The sequence below is a fragment of the Antechinus flavipes genome, chromosome 2 (assembly GCF_016432865.1).
Source record: "Antechinus flavipes isolate AdamAnt ecotype Samford, QLD, Australia chromosome 2, AdamAnt_v2, whole genome shotgun sequence".
NCBI lineage: Eukaryota > Metazoa > Chordata > Mammalia > Dasyuromorphia > Dasyuridae > Antechinus > Antechinus flavipes.
In genome coordinates, this window is record NC_067399.1 from 615,199,640 (window position 1) to 615,216,615 (window position 16,976).

Genomic DNA, 16,976 nt, shown 5'->3' on the forward strand with positions numbered 1-16,976 from the left:
ATTCTGTCCTAGAATCAAAAGAATCAATTGCAGTAGTACAAAACTGGGGAGATTTGGTTTGGCGAGAGTTTATGGGGAAAGACTTAGGGATTTTGATTCACTCCAAACTCAGAATATTCAGAGTAATACTCAGAAGTACAGTGTCCAGATCATGAGGAAAAAATAATCCTATCATATACTCTGCTCTTGTCAGATCACATCTGATATATTATATTCAAATATAGGTCTTGAATTCTCCATAATACTAAAGACTTATAGAGAAATAGGATGGCCAACAGGGTGACTAGGAAACCATCATATAGGAGGAAAGATAAAAGAAACAAATAATGTTTACCCAGGGTTACCCAAGGGAAAAAACTAGGATTAATGAATGGAAGTCAGAAGGAGGCAAATTTTGGCTCAATATAAGAAAGAACTTTCTAATCATCAGAGATGTCCAAGAATGAATCAAACTGCCCTCCGAGCTCCTTGTCACTGCAAGGAGAGAATCAGAGTCTGGATAAGTGTCCCTCAGAGATGTGGTAGAGGAGATTTTTTTCATGTACCCTTGTTTGGGTTGGCTGACCTCTGAAGGTCTATAAAAATATCCTTGTTCTTTTTTTTTTAAAGCATAAAATAAAAATTTTCCCTCAAAGCATAAGGAACATTTATAGTAGAACATGGTGATAACTAGGAATTATCCAAGAGGGAGAAAAATTACTCATATGACATTTTCATTTCAATTTTTGAAATAAAAATAACACTGCTACAATCCATGCTGTTACCTATCAAAAGAGAAACTGAAGGCCAAAGAAATAGAAAGGGGACAAGACTAGAATATCCTGTTTTTTTCTAAGGGTGGGGAGAAGAAGAAAAAGTACCCACCTTTCAGTCCCATGTATTCCCAGCTGGTTGAGTCCTTTTTTCTGATGGAGATCTATTTTTCTGTTAGCAAAGAATTATAAATTCATCCAGTTGTAGATATTAGAGCTAGAGTTAGATCACTTCACTTAAGTCCCCCATTTTATAGATGAGGGAAATGAGAAAGAGAAATGGCCCAAGGTTATAAAGCAAGTTAGGGGCAAAGCTCAGACTAGAACCTGGCCAAAGAAACCATTCTGAATTCTTTTTTCAAGATCTAGACTTTCAACTTAAGCCACTATTCCTAGCCATCAGCCAGAAGAGTTACTAAGCTTAAGCCTGGACTCTCTGACTCCAATATATTAAAAAAGCATATAGTCTCAAATATAACGAACAATACAAGATTAATGTGTTTGAGGCACTCTCACCATCTCTGGCATCCCCGATGATTCAGTACTTCTTCCTAGTCTATTAAAAAGCAGGCCAGCTGCAATGGCCAGGGTGCTTTCTGATCAGAGAAGGGTTGCTATGGAGACAGACAAGTCTTTCAAGAGAGGCTCTTTGGAGGTTTGTCCATGTCTGCCTGTGTGAAAGGCTGCCCTTACAAGTAAGCCTCCTTGTACCACCTGCTTCACAGGGGGCTATGAACAAAGTGCTCTGTAAACCTTAAAATACTCTTTTAGAAATGTGAATTATTATAATTGTTATGAATGCTCAAAAAATATTTCCATTTCCATTGTTCATCGTGCCTGAAGTTCAACCACCAGAGGTTGTCTCTTGGGTGTTAAAAGCTTTTAGTCATCTAAAGGTTCCTGAAAAGCTATGAATATCCTCAGAAGAGCTAAAATCCTAAAGGTCTATAATATATCACACAAATAGCTCAGGTTTTGAAGGACAAGTAATTTTATTATTTTCCATGTGACCTTAGACAAGTCCCTTAAACTGTCTAAGATTCAGTTTCCTCATCTGCAAAAATGAAGAGATTGAGTAGCTGACTTCTGAATTCTTTACCAGGAAGAAGGATAGGTATCTGGGAGACTAAAAATGGAAGAAGGGGAGATAAAAACATCTGTCCTTAGAATAAAACCAGCTGATTTAATAATCATGCCCAAACCAAGCCCTGCTCATAATCGTACCTAACCTGGCCTTGTTGCTTGCCTTGGAAAAATTTGCTAGGCTGGTAGTAATTTCTCTGTTTATATGAAAATTGTGGTGTTCTATCACATGACTACAAAGGAAAAAGGTAACAAATTATAACTGAATAATCATTCTAACAAATTTCTCACAAAGGATCACTTCTGCATAAGCATCTTGTTATGAGAGTCAAAACATGTTGCCATCCTCTGAAGATGCATTTGGATGCCTGACCCAATCTGGGAAGCCTAGTACCTCCTAAAAAGTTTTTCTCTTTCCCCCATGCACTCACATTTTATCTATTTGTTTGTTTCTGTTACTCACATTTTATATATGTGATGACTATAGTAATATTTTCTCAAACAAAAATCAAGACATATGGTCTAACTAAAGATATTCTTTTGGCACAGCTTTGTGTTAAGTGTACTTTGTTTTCTGAAAACTGAGATTGAGATTATAGAACTGATAAGTAAAACTAGGCAATGTTTTGTTTTGCTTTTTGTCAGCTAACAAAATTAGAAAACTATTATCTACCCAGCTCAAAAAAGAAAAAAAAAAAGGAAGGAAAATCAAACTTAAAACGAATGGGATAAATTCATAACAAAGAGGAAAGATAATTATCAGAAACTATTTCAACAACAAAACTGTGAATTTAAAGGAAAAAATTAGTGTCTGCAAATACCAAAAATAAGATGTAGAAAACTTAACTGATCAAACTTGGAAAAAAAATTGAACAAACCCTAAATAAACTACTGAAAGTGGGGGAGTTTCTAATCCAGATAGTTATACTAGTAAATTCTATCAATCATTTAGAGAACAATTAATAACTATTTTACAAACATTATTTATAAAAATGGGAAATTAATCCTTTTTTTGAGACAAATATAGTCTCACAACCAGAGAGAGACAAAGCACAGAAAGAGAATTTTAGACCAATTTCACTAATGAATATTTATGTAAAATTTTTTAAATAAAGATTTTTCAAGATTTCAGATTCATTCAGAAAATAAATCAATTTGTATTCATAACAAGAATTCAAGCATGATTTAAAATTTAAATTGGTATTTTCCCAGGATATCTGAGATGTGTGATTGCTGTATCTGTAATCATATTTGGGGGTCCCATTGTTATAAAATTACTACATACTATCCATATCCCATTAGATACTAGTAACCATTATAATGGCTGACATTGATAGTACTTTTATACATGTAACCGTATTTGACCCTCTCAACAATCTTATGAGGTAGGTGTTACAGGAATTATTATCATCAGATGAGGACATTAAGGCTCAGAAATGTTGTATACCTTGCTCATGGTCAAAAGACACATAAACCCAATTCATGGGATTCTAACATAGGTTTCTTTTGACTCCAAAGATAGCATTCTTGATTATACCACTTTGATGTAAGGTCTCAACTATCCAGATATATTCTGGTTTAAAAGAGAGGGTCTTATAAAGTTGAACTTATGGGTAGACAGAGCCCTCAGGGTCTTCACAGTAGCTCTTTCTTAAGTCAGTTCAGTGGCTCAAAAATTCTTGAAATCTTCAAAGGCCACTTGAGCTGCATTGCGTCCAGCTGCTCCCATAACACCTCCTCCTAGAAAAGGAAAATAAGTCCTTTCACTTCCCATTTCTCAAACTGCTTAGGGAAAGGGGCAGGCAACAAGCATGCAGAGGCCCCAGACTGTGCCACTGTATTATAAAACTTCCATTATATCAAACTAGTAAATACCAAGAGAAGTGAAAATAATTGAAGATGAGATATGGTTCTCAGTCCTCACTGGCACATGTGTATCATGAGATGCTCAAGGATGCAGTGAGGGGTGGTGAAAAACATGTTAGGCTTGGGAGTTGGGCAAACTGACAGGTCCTTGTCCCGGCTCCGCCCTAGTCAGCTGGTCGTGACCATGGCATGTCATCCTTCTCTCTAGATGTGAGTCACTTCCTATACTATAAAATGAGGAAGTCAGGTTAAAAACCTAAGATCTCTTCTGGCTCAGAAATCTTTTGGTCTCATGCTTGCTTTTGGGTTGTTGTTGGTAGTGGAAAAAGGAAAAAATGGCAGGAAATCTCAGTTATCAACTAGAAAGTGGGTTCTTGTTTTTCTAGAAGTCCATTGTTTAGGTGAGTGATGATTAATCTGGAGTCTGTGAACTTGTTTTTTTTTTTTTTTTTTAATATATTTGTTTGTTTGGTTTGGTTTTTGAAGCAATTTGGGTTAAGTTACTTGTCCAAGGTCACACAGCTGGGTGTTAAGTGTCTGAGTCTGGATTTGAACTCAGGTTCTCCTGAATTCAGGGCCAGTATTCTATCCATTGTGCCATCTAACTGCCCCAAACTTTTTTTTTTTTAATATTTCAGTGTAATTGTTTCCTTTGTAGTCCTGTGTATATTACTTTTGTGCAATTAAAAACATTCTTATGGCAATGGATTGATAGGTTTTACTAGATTGGCAAAGGGGTCTATTACAATACAAAAACATTAAGAACTAATAATGTAGATATCTTAACAAAAATTTCAATATGGAATTTCAGTGACAAAAAAATTCATTAATATTGGGAGTATGAGGAGTAAAAAAATTCAAGACTCTGTGCCCCTCACAATCAGTCCATTCTCTTTTCTACTTCTGAAAGGCCCCCAACCATTGATCCTCCACAATTGCCAAATCCATGAAATGCATGAGCATTGATCACATACCTGGATGGGCGCCACTGCCACAGAGGTACAGACCCCGGATTGGAGAGCGGTAGTTGGAGTGGGGTGGCAGCGGTCTGGCAAAATAGAGCTGATCCAGGGACATGGCTCCATGGAATATGTTCTATAGGGGACAGAAAAGGGAACTGCTGGGTAACTAGAGAATTAGACTGACCTCTGTTTTAATTGTCCCATCTTCCATACAGTTAGGTAACATAGTAGAAAGAGAGCTGGATTTGGACTGAGGATTAGTCCTAAATTGGAAGCTAGCCTCATCCACTTACTAGCTGTATAAATGGGTGAATCACACCCATTACACATTATGAATCACATAATCTGTGTCAGTCAATCTTTTCATTCATATAATGGGGATAGTAATAGCAGCCCTACCTCCAGGGTTGCTGGGAGGATCAAATGTGATAAACTTCAATAAATCAACAAGGATGCTTGGATTTAAGCTATGCTAGGATTTAAGACTTGCAAATTTGTGCTTTGCAGACCTTAAAGTTCTATAGACATTTTAGCTATTATTTATTATTGGAATGAAACCAAGCCAAAAAAAGGAGTTATATCATGAAAGGGCAGAGTGACTTGGTAGAAAAAAGAGACTAAATCCAGCTCCACAGGGACAGAAATCAAGAGATGCCTCGGGTCAGAGGGCACTTCCATGGATAATGTCAGACTCAGGTGGCAACTACAGATATTTAGCAGGAGGACAAGACACATTTACTGCCCTCAATAGCTGACTTCTACTCCAATGCCCCCACAGCTGTGCCCACCTCCCCACTTTTCTGGCATCCTTCCAGCTATGGCCTGTGCCCCTTCTGGGTCTCCCTTTGTATGCTTTTCAGACCCTTAGACTTCAAGGGAGGGATGGGTGTCACATTGAGCCCAAAGAGACAAAAGATAAAGAGAGAAGCTCCAGCATTGATCTGGCCTCTTTAAGACAAGTAGAAGGGAGAAGGATAGAGAAAGATTTTAGCAACATGGCTCACCCCTCCAGGAAGTCCAAAGACTCTCTCGAGATCAGGTGGTGTCAGGATGTCTCTGCCGATTACTGATTTCTTGAAGCCTGGGGCATAGGCCTCAATGCAGTCAAACACTAAAAATTACAAATATTAGGGAAATAAGGATATATTAGCAGAAAGGGGAGAATGTAAAGGTCCAAGGAAAACCATACATAGACAAATAAATTAACTTCCTGGTTAAAGGGAAAGGATTCTTTAAGGGCTAAATCTATTAATATTAATGAATAATTTTTTTAAAGCTTTTATTAAGTGTCTGCTACATGCAAAGCATTGTGCTAAATACTGATGATACAATATTGGTGATACTAAATACTAATGACACAGTGAAAAGCAGAAACAATTCCTTCTCTAATAGGAAAGGAAATCTAGACTTATATCTCTCTCTATATGTACATGTATACTATATGAAAGCATATATATGCATATATATACCACTATATACACATACATGGCTTTATTGCTATACAATGCACATAAATAGACATCAAGCTAACATGCACACATGTGCACATATATCTCTATATACAAATAGGTATGTGCTTATGCACACATATGCCTATATGCACCCACATGAATAAACATACAATAATATATATTTTTATATAATTATATAATATATATTTATATGTCAAATGTAATGTCACATAATATATATTTATATGTCAAATAGTTACATGATATATAATAATCATATCAATAGTTAATAAAATAAACACTAATCAATAATATGTAACTATACATAATAATTATATAATATATAATATAATGCACAATTACATGTAACATATGTGTATGTATGTATGTATGTATGTATATAAGATCCCAGAAACTTTGAAGTGCAATGGCGAAGCCCTTGGTACTATTAGAGAATGAACTAAAAAGCAATTAAAGCAATTTTAGCTTGTCCAGGCTGATTTGCTTTTTTTCAATTACTTCTAAAATAAATCAGAATTGATGAAACATACTTCCCTCCTTTTATTACAGAAGTAGGTAACTACAGATATGGAATGTTATATATGCTGCTAGACATTGTTCTGGGGAATGGTATAATTTGTTTTTTTCCCTCTGACATCATAAGGAAGGATTCAGTGTGGGGGAAGTATATTTGGAAATAATAGTGATAGAAAAACAGAAAACATCAATAAAACATTTTTTAAAAGAAATTAATCAAGCTAAGACGGAGACCAGTTAGGGCCAAGTGAGGAACCACTTCTATTGAGAACTATGTGCTTTGTGTTTGCTCCAACAATATTCATGGACTTTGTGTTGTCTTAAGCAATTTTTTAATTAGATTCTTACATTTCTCTTGTGTTGTATGAAATCTTTCTAGGAAAAACAAAAGAAGCTCTCTGGGACAAGTCCATGCCTGTGTCACGTAAAGCTAAAGGTTCTGAGCTTGTTTTCTCCTTTGAAGGTCTTGCCTCACTCTAAGACAGAATAGTAATCTGAGGACAAGAGCTAGCAACACATAAGGTGTTAAGATTCTCTACTTTGGACTGTGGAAAACCTTGTGCATAAGCCCAGAATTTCTGAGTTGGAAAAGACTTTAGAAGTCAGCTATTTCTACCTGTAGACAGAAATCCCCTTTCCATCCAAAATGAAAAGTTAATCAGCCAGTCTCCATCTGGATACCTCTTATGACAGGGAGCTCATCACCTTGAGAAACAGCCCATGCTACTTTTGGATTATCTAGGCATCCATGAGGAAGCTTTTTCTTATATCCACTCTTTGATTTCTAATCATTGCTCTGTATTCTGGAGGCAAGTGAAAAAAGTCTAATCTCTCTTCTATATATATATGTGGAATATTGTTTTTAATTTGATAATTATATCTCATTATATTTGATTTCTTTGTAATCCTATGTATTTTATTTTGTACATTGAAAAACATTATTTCAAAAAGGGATTTATGGGCTTCACCAGCCTACCAAAAGGGTTCATGACATAATAAGATAAGGAACCCCTATCTTGACACTTTGAAGTCTAAAATTGGGATGATCTTTTTGTTTGCCACATTTTCCTACCCACTTATATCTCAAGAAGCTGGTAAGAAATGATTCCTGCCCATAAGACTCAAAGAGTCAAGAAGGAGAGGAAGAAAAAACAGATAGCCAGGAGGTTCTCACAGATCTTGAGTACCCTTTTAGGTTAGGAGAAGCCTGAGGAAAGTGGAAAAGTAGGGTGAAAGGGACACCAGTGAGAGAATAGTAGGGTTTGGGGTAGGAAAGAATGAGACAAGGTTTTCATTCCATAGGCATCATTCTGGAGACAATGACTGAGTGTCTCCTTTGCTTTACCTCTGTCAGCATACGTATTTCTCTCTTGCTCATCCCAGATCTTTCCACCTGTCATGGTGTAGGGAGTGTACTGAGTGAAGAGTGAGATAACATGGCAGCCAGGTGGAGCCAATGTGGGGTCCAGTGATGATGGAATACAAAGTTCAATCATTGGCCTGAGTCAAAGAAAGAGAAGCAGAAAGAGGAATTAGATCTCTTGAGAAGAAGGAGATTTAAAAGAAAACTGCAAGGGAATATGATCTGAGGTCACTCTCCTAGAAAATTATCAGTTTTTTAGAAGATCCTATAAACCATTTTACTCTTACTTGGATTCTTAAAGCAATTATCTCCCAGAGTTTCAGAGAGTACATCTTTTATAGCCTGGGGATGTCAGAAAGCTATCAATGAATCTCCTCATTAGGTCCTAATTCCATTCTTGGATATAATTGGCTACTACGATTTCTGTTCTAGAAAGGATAGAGGAAATAATAAAGCAGGTAAAAATATTTTTTAAGGATTTTTCCTTAGTGTTATAGAGCTTGGGGAAAAACATACTACTAATAATATACTGTTAATGAGCCTCTGAATGAATACAGTCATTCTGGAAAGCAAATTGAACTTATGCCCAGAAAGTGACCACATTTTTGAATTTGGATAATCCACATCTAGGGAGACTAAAATAAAGAAGTTAAAGACAGAAAGAAAACTTTCATAAATAACAAAATATTCTCAGGAGCTGTTTTTGCGATTACAAAGAATTGGAAACAAGTAAATGTTAATCCGGTAGGACAGCTAGGTGGTACAGTGAATAGACATTGGATTTGAAATGAGGAAGACTCATCTTGTGTTCAAATCTTGCCTCAGATACCATCAGAGTGACCCCAAGCCACTTAATTAACCTGAGTTGCCTACATTTCCTCATCTATAAAGTGATGGAGGAAATGGCAAACCACTTTAGTATCTTTGCCTCAAAAATGGGAATCATAACAACTGAATGACAACAACAACAAAAATGGACTATTGTAAATAGAGAGCTGGCTTCAAAACCAGGAAGATTATATACTGATTGTGTGATCTTCGGCAAGTCATTTAACCAATCAATGCTCTAAGCAATTTTCTAAGCATATAAGTCACAGAAAAAGTACTAAGAAGTGTAAAGTTCCCCATATCAGTGAAATCACAGGTGAAGGTGGATTTCAGAGGCAATCTACTTCAGCTTCTTCCTTTTATACCTGAGGAAACTGTTTAAGATCACATAGGGACTAAGCGTCATAGTTAGGATTTGAACCCAGGACCTCTGACTCTACTGTACTCCCTAGTGCTTTACATCAATTTGATGGAATGTTACTATGCCATATAACAATGAGGAAAAGGAAGAATTCAGAGAAGTACAGGATACAAAATGAAGTAAATAGAACTAAGAAGAAACTATTTTGATAGTGATAGCAATATAAAAAACAGAAAAAAATTAAAGTGAATAATATATAATTTTATTTGGGGGAGGTGGGGAGAGGAGTATGACAGCAATCTATTATCTGAAGTAAGACCAAATGTGAGTGATAGGATTTTGACATTAATCATTCCAAACTTCAGTTTCCTCTTCTATAAATATAAGGAGGTTTGATCAGATGCTTTTCAGTTTCTTTGAGTTTTAAAATCTAAGTTATTAAGAATGGTCTCTGGATATGTATGTGTGCATCTCACAGAAAGGAAAGTAGGGATTAGTGTTATGAGGCTCAAAAGAAACAATGCATATAACATGCTTTGTAAACTTTATATATGTGAATGTCATTAGTTATTATTCTTATTATCATTCTTAAAAGGGAAGTAGGTAGTTAGGTTTAAGAGGGATATTGCTATAATAATAAGTAACTGACATTTACATCACACTTTTTGTGACAAAAGTTGACAAAGCGTCTTTCATATATTTCTCATTTGATCCTTCCTCAAATTTTGTGATCAAGGTACCATGTATATTATTGATAACCATTCCACCATCTGGAGTACTAAATTTGCCCATGGTCACAAAACTTGGAAGTATCAGAAACAGGATTCAAATTAAGGTTTCTTTGGATGCTCAGTTCAAACTATTTCTAGCAAAACACACTGCATTATAAAGCAGGGAAAATGCTTATATCTATATCTGCATATATAACTATAGACCTTTATCTATAGCTAAAGATATAGATGTTTTACACTATTGATTAGAAAAATGTAAATTAAAACAAATGTGAGTTATCACTTCTCATATTGTCTAAAATGACAGGAAAAGATAATGATAAATGCTGGAGGGGTTGTGGGAAGACTGGGGACATTACTATATTGTTGGTGGAGTTGTGGACTAATCCAACATCCTGGAAAGAAATTTGGAACTTGTCCAAAAGACTATTAAGCTCTGCATACATATTCTTTGATCTAGCAGTGTCTCAACTGGGTCTATATCTCAGAGAGATCATGAAAAGGGAAAAAAACTCACATGTACAAAAATATTTGTAGCAACCTTTTCTTGTAGTGACAAGGAACTAGAAACTGAGGGGATGTCCATCAGATGGGAAATGGCTGAATAAGTTATGGTTATATAAATGGAATAGAATATTCTTGTTCTATAAGAAAAGATCAGCATGATTTCAAAAAGGCTTGGAGAGACTGATATGAACTGATGCTAAGTGAAGTGAGAATATTGTACAGAGCAACAAGGTTATGTGGTGATCAATTCTGACAGACATGGCTCTTTCCAACAATGAAGTGAGTCAGGCCAATTCTAATAAACTTGTGATGGAGAGAGCCATCTGCATCCAGAAAGAGAACTATGGAGATTGAGTGTGAATCACAACAGTATTTTCACTTTTTTTGTTGTGGTGGTTTGCTTTTTCCCCCCTCTTTCTTTCTCCTTTTTGATCTGATTTTTCTTGTGCAGCATGATAATTGTGAAAATATGTTTAGAAGAATTGTACATGTTTGACATTTTCAATATTCACATATTGAACTTTAAATTCTTTTGGGACATAAAGGTAGAGCTGTCTGGTAGGCAATATGAAAATCACATCTGACTTTTAGGAGAAAGGTCAGAAAATGGAGACTGTGATGTGTGATTCATTTGAGTAAAAGTAATTGTCATCCTAATGGAATGAATGAAAGAGAATGTTTAACAAGAGGAGAAGATCAAGGACAAAACCTTAAAGAAGATCAGTTTTAAATTGTTTAGAAAGAAGTTGATGGAAAAAGGAATTAGAAGAGTAAAAGGAGAAAGAGAACATATCTTGGAAACCAACCAAGGAAATTTTATTTAGAAATAGGTTAGTCAATAGAATCAAAAATTATGAAGGAGGTCTTGGGTGACAAAGGCTAATTAGAAACCTTTGGACAGAGTAATAATGAGACCAGTGATGACCAAAAAGTCGTTTCGATAGAGTGGTGAAGATGGAGGTCAGGTAGCAAGCTGTGAAGGAGGAAGTGGGGGTTGAGGAAGGAATGGACTACATTTCTGGAAATTTGGTGATAATAGGGAAGAGATTCATGGGCAGAAACTTGATAGGGATGAAGGGCAGAGGGAAGACTTTTTCTGAATAGGCAAAAAATTATAGGGCACATTTATAGCAAGGTGGAAAGAGATCAGGTTAGAAGGAGAAGGAATGATTAAAGATATATGAGAGAAAAAGAAGAATATAAGTTCATTTTTTTCTTTATATCCCCAGCATCTAGTATAGTATTTTTCACATAGTAGCCACTTAATGCATGCTGGTTGGATCAGAGCAGGTTGGATTAGATTAGAGGGGATGACAGAAGGAACAAAGATCCCAGACAAGGCAGAGATAGATGGAATCAAAGAACAGGGTAGATACTTGACAAAAATAGGGATGTTTCAGTCTCATAAAGGAGGGAAGAAAATAACAGATAAAATATTGAAAAATGTTGAAATATAGAAAGAGGGGTTTGAGGGAGTTCCCACCAGATAACCTCAATCTTCTTGATGAAATTGGAAGCTATGTCATTTGCAAAGTAAGGGTTGTGGGGGGAGTATTGGGCCTTGAGGAAAAAAGAAAAACTGAAATACTTGCTGTGGGGAATAATAGAAAGAATCAATAAAAGCTGAATAGAATTGCTGAGCAACTATAAGGACCCACTTGAAGTTATACACCATAAATTTTTTATAATGGGTGAAATCAGCACAATTTGGTGACTTTTTCTATTGATGTTTGGCAGCTCAGGCACAGGAAAGAAATTGGTTGTAAGGGGTGGAGGAGTTGCCCAAAGTTGAGGATTAGCAGTTTAGAAATAGAAAAAAAACCTGAGAGTTTGGTGATTATAGAAAAGTGACTAATGAATTATTTAACTAGTTATAGAGGCAAATGAAGCCAGAAGGAAGAAAAAGAGATAGAAAAGAGTAGAGGGATAGAAGCCATCAGGAGAATGAGAAGTTTAGTAAGGGAATGGGAAAGGTACAAAGACAGGAGACTAAAGTTGGAGCTTCAAAGTCCAGAACCTGGAAGGGGTGCCATAATTGAAATAGGGTAGATGAAAGTTGTCAGAGTTCAGGAAGTTGGGGAATTAAGAGATCAAGGGAATGTCATAAATATAATTACAGAATCAAAATCTAGACCTGAAAGAGAGCTAAGGGGACATATAGTCCAATAGCCTCATCATACACATAAGAAAATTGAAGCCCAGAAATCATGCCTACAGCCAGTGGCAAAATCTGGATTTGAACTCAGATCCACAGGTACCAAACATAATGTTTTCTCCACTATCCTATTTTGCTTATTTATAGTGATGATGGGAGTAGTCAGAAAAACCTTGAATCATGTAATTTTGTCATTGACAAATTTAAACAACCAGTTAATAAGCATTCATGAAGCACCTGCCATGAGTCAGGTAAATTGCTAAGTGCTGAGGATACAAGAACAAATGCAAAACAGGGGACAGCTAGACAGCACAGTGGATAGAGCATCAGCCCTGAAGTCAGGAGGACCTGAGTTTAAATGCAAAACCATTCCAGCCCTTAAGGAGTTTACTATCTATGAGTGAGACAAATTGGTACATTTCTAGGCACATATAAAGCATATATTGAACAGCTTTTGAGAAACAATGAACAAACAGCTAAGGGGATGAGGAAGGAGAGGAGGAGATAGATGTAAGAAATGTGTAGAGAGGTAGAAATGGCAAAATTGGTAGAAATAATAACCTTATTTAATGTTGGATGAATTAATGATTGAATTAATGACTTTACTTTTACTGACTTTTATATATCATATGAGGAGAGACCTCCTTCACAATCTGGCACTACATTATAAAAATAATATCCTTTGATCAAATATTTGGAAATATATATTACAAGTGCTATCAAAAACAAGCAAAACCAGGAGCTCTCTGTTCAAATGTTTTCAAAGCAACATTAGGTATGGTTACAAACACCCTCACCCCTACACACTGAAAATAATGCCCATTAATGGGAGATAGTTAAATAAATATGGTACATGATAGAATACCATAAGGCTATAAATACCAACAAATATAAGAAATACAGAGAAATCTGTAGATATTTTTATGAGATAATGCAAAGTGAAAAAAGCAGCCCAGAAAAATGGATCACACAGACTGTGATCCTGAGGAAAATTAAATGACAATGAATAGACCAAAATAAAACCATCTTGACTTGAGTGACTAGAAAGTTGCTAAAATGTTTTATGCATTGAAATTAATCCAAATGTAAACAAGTTTTTAGTGTTGTTTGTAAAAGATAATTTAATGAAATTATTTTTTAAAAAGTGGAGTTCCTTGTATTTTGGCCTAGGGAAGACTCTTCAGGAGCACAGCCTAATCATTGACCCACCTGCGAGAAGGTATCCCCTTGGTGGCATCCTCGAATGCCTGGTGGAGGATTTGAGTGTCTTCACAATTCAGGTGGATAGAACACTGGTGATGAGGCAGGGGTTGACCACTGATGACATTTGGTGCTGCCAGGAAGTTGGGCAGTTTGTCTACAGCCACTGTGGATTTCCAAGAGCAAGCCAAGAGAATCTTAACACTAAAGGAGGCTACAGTTTTTACTCTGCTGGCTTTCCTTCCATAATGGGCAGAGGGAACATAAGACTAGAAAGTGGAACAGGAAATCAGGGTAAAAGTGTTACACTTATCAAGACCCGATAGCGGCTAGGCTAGGGAAAGAAGGAGATAATGTTGGTAAATCTGCTTCAACAGAAATGAGGAGGTACTATAGTCATAAAGGACAAATTAAATTAGAAACTTAATAATAGACTCCTCCAAGCTGGTACTCTTCAGCTAAGCTCTTAAGAAACCTAGGTTTGCAGTGTCAATAGGAAGCATCCCATAAAGAGAAGAGACTTGCTTTCTGTCTGTTTTCCTTGTGGTCTACCTACCATTAATCTTGGTGACTGGTGACTGGATGTCCAACTGAGAGATTCTCTTAATGAACTCCTCAGGGAGCTGCTCCTATAAGAACACAGTGAATTGTGGGGTACCCTAGCCTGGGCTTGATAGACCTTTTCTCTATTGTCCCTTTTTGACCCTTCATGGTCATCCCCATTTTCCACCCCTATTCGGTATGTATTTTGCATGTACTTATCTGCATACAGTGTTGTTTTTACCTAGTAGAGTATAAATTTCTTGAGAGCAGGGATTGTTTCATTTTTGTCTCTATCCCTGCTTCCAATACAATGCTTGGTCCTTAGAACTGCTTAATAAATGCTTGAATTGAATTAAATTTTATAATATCCCTTTCTTTGAGAAAAAATGTCCAGGGTATATATAAGGAATAGAGCGATACTTATATGCTCAGAAAGTTAACATGCCAAGGAGCTGTACAGTTCAGGAGGCACCTGTAATAATTGTCCAAAGTTTGTCACTTGCTACTTCTTTTTCTACGGAGGCTATTTTCCAGTCCGTGGTCTCCTTTTCTTCTCCCTTTCCCCCAGCCTTAGCCCATGTCCCACAATCTCTCACCTGAGGTGCCAGCTTCAGGAAGGTGATCTGTGGAGATGCATTGGACAGCACCAGTTTGCTCCTCACTTCAGTTCCATCCTTTAGGACAACTCCCTGGACTCGTCCACTGCTGTTCACTTGTACCTTATCCACAGACTAATGACCAACAAAGAATGAGGGCCATTGGGCACCAGGTAAGGACATCAGCATTGCATTCTGGGAACCACAATAGGGTTCTTTTAGAAGGGTCAGAGGTACCCTTATCTGTGCTTCCATTTGGGACTTACCTACAGTTTTCATCACCCTATATCTCACTGCTGCCTATATTAATACTCGAAGCCCCAGTTCCTTTATTAATTCTGTGTACCTAGCTCTTGTGTACCTTGTGTACTTGTACTAACTCTTGTGTATCTGGTATCAGTGGTATGATTTATGCCATGAAATTTCTACCTTTACATGGACATGGATCCAGAATGATGAATGGAGAGTTCTCAGGGTTTTGTTTCTTGTTGTTGGACCTCAGGAGCAACTTACCTTTTCTGTGAAGATATTTGCTCCATGTGCTTCTGCTGCCTTTGCAATAGCATGAGAGAGAGCACCCATACCACCTTCGACATACCCCCAGGCTCCTTTCTTCCCCTCTAGGCCGCCCATTACATGGTGTAGCAGCACATACCTAGTGAGGAGATTGTTGTTCAATCATGAGTGACTCTTTATGATACTATTTGGAGTTTTCTTAGAAAAGTTACTGGAGTGATGTGCCATTTCCTTCAAATCATTTTACAGATGAGGAAACTGAGGCAAATAGGGTTAAGTGACTTGCCTAGGGTCACATAGCTAGTAAGTGTTTGAGGCCAAATTTGAACTCAGGCCTTCCTCACACCAAGCCTAGCACTCTATCCACTGGATAGATGCCCCAATAGAGGGATACAATTTTTTTTAAGGTGTCTATGATCTCATCATTGTTGGAACTCTCACCATTAATACAGACCTCCCTTTCTCCATGTGTCTGTAATTTTCATTCACATCTCTCTAGACATCCTCCATAGGGAATCAATCCAATACAGAAGAGATCTTCCTCTGATTCCCTAAATAACTTGAGGATGCTAATGGAATGTCAACTGTCTTTCATATTACATGACTAGCCCACATCACATTCTAGTCATATTTGCCTTTTATAGTATCCTATATGACTCCTTCCCTCCTTGTGCATGAATCAGCATTGGCAATACACCTACCAGGAGTGTTTTCCTGGAACTTGTATTCCTACCAAACTGTCATGTTCCATAACTCATAACTATCTGGTACCACTGGCAGAATATTGTTGTTAAAGAAGTGGACTTTGGAGACAGCAAATCAAGACCTAAAAGATTTTAATTCTCTTGAGTATATAGTTGACCAAGAAAAATTCCTAAAGGTCAAGGGATCTAAGTCAGGCGAGCTAAAAAGATCCTTCTCAACACAACATGTAGGTATTTAAATTATTATGACTATGTCATTCCTCTACTCAAAAATTTTTGGGGACTCCAATTTACCTTTAAGATAAAACAGACTTTTCAGATGAGCATTTAAACCTCTTCTCAGTCAAGTTGTTTCCAGGTTCAGTCTATCTCATTTCCTTTCAGGAATTCCAAGTTATATTAAACCAACCTATTTGCCAGGCTTTCCAACTTCTGTCTCTGGATCTTCGCCCATCCCTGGATATTCTCTCTCTTTTTCCTCCCTTCCTTCAAGGCTCTTATAAAAACTGGGATTACCTTCCTGATTGCCTTTCCTGATCAACCCAGGGAATTAATAATCTCTTTACCCTCTAATTAGTTAGTGCATTCTTATCTGTTTATTTGTTTACATTCACACATTGCAGTCTCTTTGCTGGCTGGGGCTATTTTTCACCCTTGATCTTGTATCTCTAAGGCCCACAATAGTACCTAGAATCTAATTGTTTGCCCTTTATTTTTGAAAAGAACAAATGACATCACAGGGTGATGTCTTGACTTGCTAGTGAGTTTTAAGTGAGGCAGAGTTGCACAAAGAGTCAGTCTCACTCTCTCTTCCAGAATCA

At 36.8% G+C, this 16,976-nt stretch overlaps 1 protein-coding gene across 1 annotated transcript in view; it reads right to left on the bottom strand.

The window, feature by feature from the left end:
• Nucleotides 1-1,725: 1,725 nt before the first annotated feature.
• PYROXD2 (pyridine nucleotide-disulphide oxidoreductase domain 2) overlaps nt 1,726-16,976 on the bottom strand; it is a 37,324-nt gene continuing 22,073 nt past the window's right edge. The window contains exons 9-16 of the mRNA XM_051981837.1: nt 15,449-15,590; nt 14,936-15,070; nt 14,353-14,425; nt 13,806-13,962; nt 7,997-8,151; nt 5,668-5,774; nt 4,676-4,796; nt 1,726-3,575 (exon numbers count right to left, since the gene is read on the bottom strand). Of these exons, the coding sequence (XP_051837797.1) occupies nt 3,505-3,575; nt 4,676-4,796; nt 5,668-5,774; nt 7,997-8,151; nt 13,806-13,962; nt 14,353-14,425; nt 14,936-15,070; nt 15,449-15,590 (961 nt within the window). The 3' untranslated portion in view covers nt 1,726-3,504. The remainder of the gene's footprint in view (nt 3,576-4,675; nt 4,797-5,667; nt 5,775-7,996; nt 8,152-13,805; nt 13,963-14,352; nt 14,426-14,935; nt 15,071-15,448; nt 15,591-16,976) is intronic.